The 10,977-nt window shown below is 41.9% G+C and overlaps 1 protein-coding gene across 1 annotated transcript; it reads left to right on the top strand.

Moving 5' to 3' along the window:
- The first annotated feature begins 301 nt into the window (after positions 1-301).
- LOC118357930 (prolactin-releasing peptide receptor-like) lies at positions 302-10,395 on the top strand. The gene is made up of 3 exons (XM_035735236.2): positions 302-828; positions 6,831-7,326; positions 7,777-10,395. The coding sequence occupies exons 2-3, from the start codon at positions 6,860-6,862 to the stop codon at positions 8,462-8,464; spliced, it is 1,155 nt and encodes a 384-aa protein (XP_035591129.1). The 5' UTR covers positions 302-828; positions 6,831-6,859; the 3' UTR covers positions 8,465-10,395.
- Positions 10,396-10,977: the final 582 nt, after the last annotated feature.

Here is a 10,977-nt window from a genome sequence, read left to right on the forward strand (position 1 = left end):
AAACACGTAGCCACCTAGATAATGTGAGCCTCAACTAATTGGAATACGAAACATATTATACATTTAGCAAATTCTTAGCGTATTGTATGAATTGCAATTCATAACAATTCATAACAATTTGTAATTCGTAACATATCATGCGAAATGGATGATGGACATCCACAAATTCATACATAGCCTACCATACAAAATGTATAATACTACATATACTACTAATTGGAGTGTCTCATATAACAGTAATTGGAGTGTCTAAGATTACATTTACTATGTTACGTCTACCCCTGAGTCCAGGTTGTTTTGTCAGTCCAATATCCACTTCTAAAAATAAAATTATTTTAGGTCTGATGACTGTATAGAAAATGTAGCCTATGATAGATACTGCTGTCTACCTATTTGATAACATCATCACAAACAGCCAACTGTATTGGTCAAATAGGCTACAAGCCTGCAACAGACGCTGTCGAATACCTGTTGCTTACAAGCTACTAGCAATCAGGTTGGTCTTCGGAAGAAGTTGTGCGCTCTGCAGCCCACAGAAGCTTTGGTGATCATTTTCACAAAGTACCGTTATGAACGTTGTGATGGGAAACGTATCAAATCTATGATGTAAAACAGTAGAAGAAGAATATATTTGAGGGAGTTCGAAAGGTATTTATTTCACTTTGCTCCTCTTAAGTGGAGCGGGAAACTACGGTGGAGATCGTTGATTCGCACACTTCGCTTTCTCCAAGTGTGGTAAAGTTGACAGTCACAGACAGATTCACTGTGACAGTCTCCGCTGATATTGTAGGAATTGAAATTTGGACACCTGCTCCTCTCGACGAATAGGTAAGCTTTAAACTATGAATGTTCCTGTTTTCTAGCCTTAATAGGAAATCATGTTACAATAATTTTTCTCAAAGGACGGAATTAACAACATCACAATTCCTAGGGTAGAAAATCTTACCTTCCAATGTTTTCCAAATAATGCAACAAGGGACATTATGTCAGCACATATAGGTTTAGGTGCGTACAGCAGTATGTTTACAAATTAAAACAAATTAGCTCTCAGTCAAATAATGTTTGCTTTTAGACATCTCTTTTAATGAGCACATCATTTTCTATACATGCTGTATCAGATGTGGATGGGTTATGCGGGAAATGGAAATAAGCTTCATAGTATAATGTATTTATATTGTCTTTAATAACCGGGTTCTACCTAGACAGGGTATTTAACAGGTTGACATCGATCAGCACTACCAAGAGATAGACCTGCATTAGCTGCCATTCAGAACCATTCTAACGTGTTGCCACTCGCATTAGAAATAGAAGGTTTGAGTGCCTGGAGGCATCAAATCAAATTTATTTATATAGCCCTCCTACATCAGCTGATATCTCAAAGTGATGTACAGAAACCCAGCCTAAAACCCCAAACAGCAAGCAATGCAGGTTTTGAAGCACCAACATTATTAAACCAAAATGTTCCAAGCTAATACCTGTTCCAGCACATTGCAGAGAGAGTGAAACCCATGTGCATAATGTGCATTTATTGTGCTGAATCCTGTGTTTTTCAGCGATTGAGATACAGTATCATATTGAATCAGATATCCCCTTTGTTAATGTGTTCTGTCCTGAGTTGAGTTATGAGACTAGCGACTAGCAGAACAGATATTGCCTGACTGAGGGATATAGATTGTCTAGTGTTCCAGCCCTGTCTGTCTCCCAGTAGAGTGGGTGAGTTTTTAGACAACCTGTGGGTTCTCTGATGTGACGAGGAGACATAAAGATAAAACATTCACAGTCACATTCACAGATCTATTCCACCTGATCAGCAGGAATCATGAGTATATTTTCTTCTGTTGGTGCACAGCCAGCACTATGCAATCTGAGGATGACCTCAACAAGTCCATTACCCTATTACCCTAATGGCATATATACCCTATTTTACGCCACAATGTGGCTGAATACAAAATAGAGAAAGACACCAACTACGTGATAAAATATGATGTCTGTCCATCACCTGCAATGGGTGCATCCTGATGAATCCATGTTTCAAACATTTGAGAGACATTCAGCTATGTAAATGATCTGTTTTGGCTCTGGTGGTTTGCCCTCCCTCATAGGCACAGTGTCTCCCATGAACACGGCAGATTGAAAAGATGAGACAATATCCTCCCTCATTCAACCCAACATTAATTGGAAAGAGAGTGATTACAGTTTATGCCTCAGTGCATGATTGCCTTCAGTATTATAATGCACAAGGTGATCTGACCAGTTGATCAAACTCATACTGATGACTTCCCACCACACCATTTGTGTACCTGTTCTATTTTCTGGACATATTTCATTTGACTTTATTTGTATTCTTTTTTTGAATAAACAAAAAACATATATAGACAAAAACAATAGACAACTTGAAATTTACAACAAACATTAATTGACATCTCACTTGCTCAGACTCACGTGTTCCCGTCGTAACAACAGACAATATTGTTTTTAATGCTTGTAAGACTGTGCCCCATAAGACTTCAGATTGTGTTATGTTGTTTCTGTCTGTCGCCAGATTTTTCTGAAATATTTAAATAATAAAGCATTTGATTCTTCCATTCTCTTAATGTTGGAGTGTCATTTGACTTCCTTAAACCTGATCAAACATCTCTGGAGAGACCTGAAAAAACAGTTGAAGTCGGAAGTTTACATACACTTAGGTTGGAGTCATTAAATCTTGTTTTTCAACCACTCCATACATTTCTTGTAAACAAACTATAGTTTTGGCAAGTCGGCAAGGACATGGTCCTTCTGTAGCACAGTTTGTAGAGCATGGCGCTTGTAACGCCAGGGTAGTGGGTTCGATTCCCGGGACCACCCATACGTAGAATGTATGCACACATGACTGTAAGTCGCTTTGGATAAAAGCGTCTGCTAAATGGCATATATTATTATTATTATATTACATCTACTTTGTGTATGACACCAGTCATTTTTCCAACAATTGTTTACAGGCAGATTATTTCACTTATAATTCACTGTATCACAATTCCAGTGAGTCAGACGTTTACATACACTAAGTTGACTGTGCCTATAAACTGCTTGGAAAATTCGAGAAAATTATATCATGGCTTTAGAAGCTTCGGATAGACTAATTTACATAATTTGAGTCAATTGGAGGTGTACCTGTGGATGTCTTTCAAGGTCTACCTTCAGACTCAGTGAATCTTTGCTTGACATCATGGGAAAATCAAACTAAATCACCCAAGACCTCAGAAATGTTTTTGTAGACACCCACGAGTGTTGTTCATCCATGGGAGTAATTTCCAAACGCCTAAAGGTACCACGTTCATCTATACAAACAATAGCATTCAAGTATAAACACCATGAGACCACGCAGTCGTCATACCGCTCAGGAAGGAGACACGTTCTGTGTCCTAGAGATTAACATACTTTGGCGTGAAAAGTGCAAATCAATCCCAGAACAACAGCAAAGGACCTTATGAAAATGCTGGAGGAAACAGGACAGTAAAACGAGTTCGATATCGACATAACCTGAAAGGCCGCTCAGCAAGGAAGATGCCTCTGCTCCAAAACCGCCATAAAAAAGCCAGACTACGGTTTGCAACTGCACATGGGGACAAAGATCGTACTTCTTGGAGAAATGTCCTCTGGTCTGATGAAGCAAAAACAGAACTGTTTGGCCATAATGACCATCATTATGTTTGGAGGAAAAAGGGGGAGGCTTGCAAGTCAAAGAACACCATCCCAACCGTGAAGCACAGGGGTGGCAGCATCATGTTGTGGGGGTGCTTTGCTGCAGGAGGGACTGGTGCACTTCACAAAATAGATGGCATCATGAGGAGGAAAATGACGTGGATATATTGAAGCAACATCTCAAGACATCTGTCAGGAAGTTAAAGCGTGGTCGCAAATGGGTCTTCCAAATGGTCAATGACCCCAAGCATACTTCCAAAATTGTGGCAAAATGGCTTAAGGACAACAATTTCAAGGTATTGGAGTAGCCATCACAAAACCCTGACCTCAATCCCATAGAAAATGTGTGGCAGCACGGAAAAAGCGTGTTCGAGCAAAGAGGCCTACACACCTGACTGAGTTACACCAGCTCTGTCTGGAGGAATGGGCCAAAATTCAACCAACTTATTGTGGGAAGCTTGTGGAAGGCTACCCGAAACGTTTGACCCAAGTTAAACAATTTAAATAATAAATAAATAAAATATGAAGTAAATCATTTCACATTCTTAAAATAAAGTGGACATTTTATCAACCCATGAATTTATCAACCCATGGAGGTCTGGATTTGGAGTCACACTCAAAATTAAAGTGGAAAACCACACTACAGGCTGATCCAACTTTGATGTAATGTCTGTAAAACAAGTCAAAATGAGGTTCAGTAGTGTGTGTGGCCTCCACGTGCCTGTATGACCTCCCTACAATGCCTGGGCATGCTCCTGATGAGGTGGCGGATGGTCTCCCGAGGGATCTCATCCCAGACCTGGACTCATCTCGGTACCTAATGGCAGTCAGGCTACCTCTGGCGAGCACATGGAGGGCTGTGCGGCCCACCAAAGAAATGCCACCCCACACCATGACTGACCCACCACCAAACCGGTCATGCTGGAGGATGTTGCAGGCAGCAGAACGTTCTCCACGGCGTCTCCAGACTGTCACGTCTGTCACATGTGCTCAGTTTGAACCTGCTTTCATCTGGGAAGAGCACAGGGCGCCAGTGGCGAATTTGCCAATCTTGGTGTTCTCTGGCAAATGCCAAACGTCCTGCACGGTGTTGGGCTGTAAGCACAACCCCTACCTGTGGACGTCGGGCCCTCATACCACCCTCATGGAGTCTGTTTCTGACTGTTTGAGCAGACACATGCACATTTGTGGCCTGCTGGAGGTCATTTTGCAGGGCTCTGGCAGTGCTCCTCCTGCTCCTCCTTGCACAAAGGCGGAGGCAGCGGTCCTGCTGCTGGGTTGTTGCCGTCCTATGGCCTCCTCCACATCTCCTGATGTACTGGCCTGTCTCCTGGTAGCGCCTCCATGCTCTGGACACTATGCTGACAGACACAGCAAACCTTCTTGCCACAGCTCGCATTGATGTGCCATCCTGGATGAGCTGCACTACCTGAGCCACTTGTGTGGGTTGTAGTCTCAGTCTCATGCTACCACTAGAGTGAAAGCACCGCCAGCATTCAAAAGTGACCAAAACATCAGCCAGGAAGCATAGGAACTGAGAAGTGGTCTGTGGTCACCACCTGCAGAACCACTCCTTTATTGGGGGTATCTTGCTAATTGCCTATTATTTCCACCTGTTGTCTATTCCATTTGCACAACATTATGTGAAATTGTGATTGACTTGGAGTTACATTGTGTTGTTTAAGTGTTCACTTTATTTTTTTGAGCAGTGTATATAAAGAAAAGAAATGGAGCTAATTCACCTTCCAGCAGGACAATAACTTAAAAAACAACTGCAAATAGTGCATTCGGAAAGTATTCAGACCCCTTGACCTTTTCAATATTTTGTTATGTTACAGCCTTATTCTAAAATTGAATGAATTATGCCTCACCGAATTTTGCCTCACCGATCTACACACAATACCCGAAAAGAAAAAGCAAGTTTTTTGATTTGAACTGACATTTTCACAAGTATTTAGACCCTTTACACAGTACTTTGTTGTAGCACCTTTGGCAGTGATTACAGCCTTAAGTCTTGTAGGGTATTTATTTTACCTTTATTTAACTAGGCAAGTCAGTTAAGAAGAATTTCTTATTTTCAATGATGGCCTAGGAACAGTGGGTTAACTGCCTTGTTCAGGGGCAGAACAACAGATTGGTACCTGCATTGGAAAACCTCCCTGGTCTTCATGGTTGAATCTGTTTGAAATTCACTGCTTGATTGAGGGACCTAACAGATAATTGCATTTGTGGGGTACAGAGATGAGGTAGTCATTCAAAAATGATGTTAAACACTATTAGTCCATGCAACTTGTTATGTGACATGTTAAGCACGTTTTTACTCCTGAACTTATTTAGGCTTGCCATAATAAAGGGGTTGAATACTCCTTGACTCAAAACATTTCAGCTTTTCACTATTAATTCATTTGTTTAAAAAAAATCTATCAACATTATTCCACTTTGACATTATGGGGTTTGTAGGCCACTGACAAGTCTAAATTCAGGCTCTAACACAATACATTTGGAAAAAGTCAAGGGGTGAGAATACTTTCTGAAGGCACTGTATGCAGTCATCTATAGATTCTTTTGTCATACCCTAATTATCTGGTGACTATTTCAGCAAAATGATTTTGTTCTAGACTGATTAGGTCACGATTTGATGTCAAGGAAAGCATGATTTCACATTTAGAGGCTCGTTGAAATAAAGAGCTTCTCTCTGGCCCACTCATGTGTCAGTGTCTGAGTGCTGCTAATTTGCATCACAATTATTTATATAATTTCAGTGACCAGAGACATTCATGCGATGTGTAAACGTACTTAATGCATTTTATTCCCTCTAGACTCTGAAGGGCAACGTTTTTGTGGTTCAACCCAACTGTTTTGTAAATCTAAATTAAGAGTTTCCTGAAGGGTTTATATAATGGGTGGCTGGTAAAATAAATACATGACAGTGGATGTTAATCTCATCCAGAACAACTTAATATGGGTCTGTATTGCAGGCAACACAGACCTCTCGGAGATCTGATCACCATCACCACAATGCTATAATAAAAACAGGCATTTGGGTTAAAATATTTAGTTTGGTTATGAGGAATGCAAGTAGACCTGGCCACATCAGAAACAAGAGGATTAATAAGCTATGCTTCCGCTTTCTTTTTTCTCTCTAGGCACCTCTTGCCCTTTCTCCAGTTCTGTGATGGAAGGCAGTGGCAGTGGATTGACTGTAGAGCTGGCCTCCCCTGGGCCTTGTGTGGCTGGCATGGAGGGGAACACCAGTGGGCAGGTGTTTGAGGTGGCGCTGCAGAACAGCTCCTCGTCCAAACGTAGCCCTCAGTTTGTGGGGGTGGAGCTGCTGAAGTCCTTCAAGCTGCTCATCATCCCCTGCTACATCCTGGTGGTGCTGATCGGGGTGTTCGGCAACTACCTTCTGCTCTACGTCATCTGCCACACCCGTAAGATGCACAACATCACTAACTTCTTCATTGGAAACCTGGCCTTCTCCGACATGCTGATGTGTGCCACCTGTGTCCCCTTCACCTTGGCCTATGCCTTCAACCCTCGCGGCTGGGTTTTTGGGAGGTTCATGTGCTACCTGGTTTACCTCATCCAACCAGTGACCGTCTACGTGTCTGTCTTCACTCTCACTGCTATTGGTGTTGACAGGTAAGCCTTGGTCGAGGTTGCATTAAATACACTTTTTTAGACTTGGAGTGAATGAGCACATTATCACATTTCTATGTAAGCTTCTCTATCACATTACATAATTACATTTAATTTACAGTTTTTATTATTTATCCTTTATTGAGATTTCCTCCATGGTGTTTCAGTATTTGTGGCTGGACCGGAACGATGATTAGGTATAGATTGAACTCTGTCACATAAAGAATTCTTAACAGCTCTATTCAGCACCCTTAAGACTTTTCTAAAAGTTCAACTCAGAGAGATGATTCATACTTTACATCAATAACAGGAAATAAAATCATCTGCAGGGACATTCACATCAAATTATGGAGAGGGATGAGTAGAAGCATGATGTGATGTCTTTACACAATTGTCAGATCAAGAAGAAAAAAGATTCCCACACTTGACATGGTAAATTGATCCTATCCCCAGGTACTATGCCACAGTTCACCCTCTGAAGAAGCGGATCTCAGTGTTGGGGTGTACCTACCTCCTATCTGGGATCTGGCTGCTCTCCTGTGGGCTTGTGGCCCCGGCCGTGGCCCACACCTACCATGTGGAGTTCAAGAATGATGGCTTTACCATCTGTGAGGAGTTCTGGATGGGCAAGAAGAGAGAGAGGTTGGCCTACGCATACAGCACACTTTTCATGACCTATGTCCTGCCTCTGTCTGCCCTCTGCATCTCTTACCTCTGCATCTCTGTCAAGCTCCGTAACTGTGTGGTGCCTGGCCACCGCACCCAGAGCCAGGCCGAGGCCCAGCGAACCCGCAAGCGCAAGACCTTCCGTCTGATCACCCTGGTGGTGGCGGCTTTCGGCGTGTGCTGGATGCCCATCAGTGTGTTCAACGTGCTACGGGACATTGACATTGACCTGATCGACAAGCGCTACTTCCTGCTCATCCAGCTGCTGTGCCACTTGTGTGCCATGAGCTCATCCTGTTGTAACCCTTTCCTGTATGCCTGGCTGCATAACCGCTTTCGTGCCGAGCTGCGCAAGATGTTCACCTGCCACCGCCGCATCGGCATCCCTGCCAACCACTGTGCCACAAACAGCGTGAACCCCTTCATCCCACCCTCCCACCCACCCGCACAGGATTTGTTCAGAGAATGGTCTTGAAACCAGCTGAAATATTTTTGGTCAGGGTTTTTGTACTGTAAGATAAGATGGTAAAATGATTACTTTTGTTTTTCAAATAGTTGATTCTTCTGACCCCACTCCCACTGTTTCTCATGCCCAATTAATACATATTTTGTGAAAAGTAATGTACATTTCTGCACAAGATTATTAAGTGGTTGCACAAGTGCAATAAACTGTGCCACAAACAAGAGTGCTGCAAAAAAAGTATACTGCATTTGAAGTGTTCTTAGACATGTTGAAACATCAGGAGTTGATTGATCATGATGGACATCTTCGGTGTACATTATGCTGTTTATATAAGCATTATCTTTATTGTACAGTGTATTCCCATATGATGCATACAAAGTGATGGTTTAATAATAGATGCTTTGGGTTTGGTTTTTGCTTGATTTCAAAAGTCTCTACAACCTCAAGGTTGTGACTGACAGGTGATGCACATTACCAGATGGGAACGCAGCTTCCAACCTCACAGAAGAGGGTCCTGGCTTGGTGACAAAGATGATAGCTTCAGTCTCTCAACAACTAACAAAAATTAAACACATTTGGTCATGTCAAAAAAGATTGAAATTGGTTCCATTTAACCTGTTTTCCATTTTTGGCAAGTTGCACGTTAAAACACAGTTTTACTTTCTGTGACAGAAATGGTTGCATCATGCATGTTACATCTTTGTAAACGTAATGAAGTATACTGAACAAAAACAAACGCAACATTCAACAATTTCCAATATTTTACTGTGTGAACTTTTTTGTGAACTTTACAGTTCACATAAGGAAATCAGTCAATTGAAATAAATGCATTAGGCCCTAATCTAGGGCTTTCACATGACTGGGAATAAAGATATGCATCTGTTTCCTTTAAAAAAAGTAGGGGTGTGGATCAGAAAACTAGTCCGTATCTGGTGTGACCACCATTTGCCTCATGCAGTCCGACACATCTCCTTCACATAGAGTTGATCAGGCTATTGATTGTGTCCTGTTAAATGTTGTCCCACTCCTTTTCAATAAATGTGCGAAGTTGCTAGATATTGGCGGGTACTAGAACACTGTCGTACACGTTGATCCAGAGCATGCCAAACATGCTCAACGGGTGACATGTCTGGTGAGTATGCAGGCCATGGAAGAGCTGGGACATTTTCAGCTTCCAGGAATTATATACAGATCGGGGGCTCCCGAGTGGCGTAGCGGCCTAAGTGCATGTCAGTGCAAGAGGCATCACTACAGTACCTGGTTCAAATCCAGGCTGTATCACATCTGGCCATGATTGAGAGTCCCATAGGGTGGAGCACAATTGGCCCAGCGTCGTCCAGGTTTGGCAGGGGTAGGCCGTCATTGTAAATAAGAATCTATTCTTAACTGACTTGTCTAGTTAAATACAGGTTATACAGAAAAATACATATTGTTGCAAAATGGGGCAGTGCACGCTCCCTTAAAACTTGTGGCATTGTGTTCTGTGACAAAACTGCACATTTTAGAGTGGGCTTTTATTGTCCCGAGCACAAGGTGCACCTGTGTAATGATAATGCAGTTGTGATTTTAGCATGTACATCTTGGTGGGGCAAAGTCACTTTTTTTATTTTTATGCATGCCAGCAAAGCCACTACACAACACAAACACTTTCACGGTGACAAACGATGCTCACAAAATGTAAGGGCTTACATAAAGCTGTCCCAACAGAAGAGCTTTCTTTTCAACACCGTGGAGTGAATCCTTACCACTGGGACATCTGGCTCTCAGCGGAGCCTTGTCTAGCAGCGAAACAGTTCATTCAGCCTCATTTACTGCCTTTAAAAAAAACATAGCTGATATGGCTGCTAGACAAGCTTGGGCCAGTGACTGATGGATCTCCATGTTTTTTACCTTGTGGGAAATCTGTTGATGTGCCATTAAGCAGGGTGTTGACCCTGGTTGCTTCTGTGGGTCACTCTGGATGGTAGTCTGTTAGATGACTGACTAATGTAAATGTTGAGCGGCTACACTGCAAGTAGATTGTATGTTTTAATATTCAATCAAATTAAAAAATGTAAATGTTTGTCTGGCAAAGCAAGTCCACAGGTGGTATGAAAGAGCAGTCCAACAGAATTGATTGATTATGATTTGAATGCCATTATCAAATCTCTGCTCATCAACACATCTCATTTGTATCAATAAGGAAAGGGCTGTGAGTTGACTGCAGAAGAACATTTGTAAAGAATTCAAGAGAATACTTGTTGTCATGGTCACATACACATTCAACACCTTATCCTTGCCAGGGTGGTTGATATTTTTAGTGATTCATTTTCATACACTTCTAATAAGACCAAATAAGTGAGAAACCATGGTAATGAGTTCTGTGACCCAGATGAAACTGACAAGCACTCACAATAAATAAGCCTTGACCAACCACAAACCTGTGAATTGAGATAATTCCTCAATATCTTGAGAGCAATGGTCTAAACCAGGTATTCCCAAACAGTCCATTTATATTTTCCAACGGGGCTATACATTTGGGTGAG

This window comes from Oncorhynchus keta, chromosome 25 (genome assembly GCF_023373465.1).
Source record: "Oncorhynchus keta strain PuntledgeMale-10-30-2019 chromosome 25, Oket_V2, whole genome shotgun sequence".
In the NCBI taxonomy this organism is placed as follows: domain Eukaryota; kingdom Metazoa; phylum Chordata; class Actinopteri; order Salmoniformes; family Salmonidae; genus Oncorhynchus; species Oncorhynchus keta.

Excerpts from the sequence above, each read along its gene's own strand:
- LOC118357930 (XM_035735236.2), top strand. The coding sequence starts at position 6,860 with ATGGAAGGCAGTGGCAGTGGATTGACTGTAGAGCTGGCCTCCCCTGGG. Across the intron at positions 7,327-7,776 it reads ACTGCTATTGGTGTTGACAG|GTACTATGCCACAGTTCACC; the intron begins GTAAGCCTTGGT and ends TCCTATCCCCAG.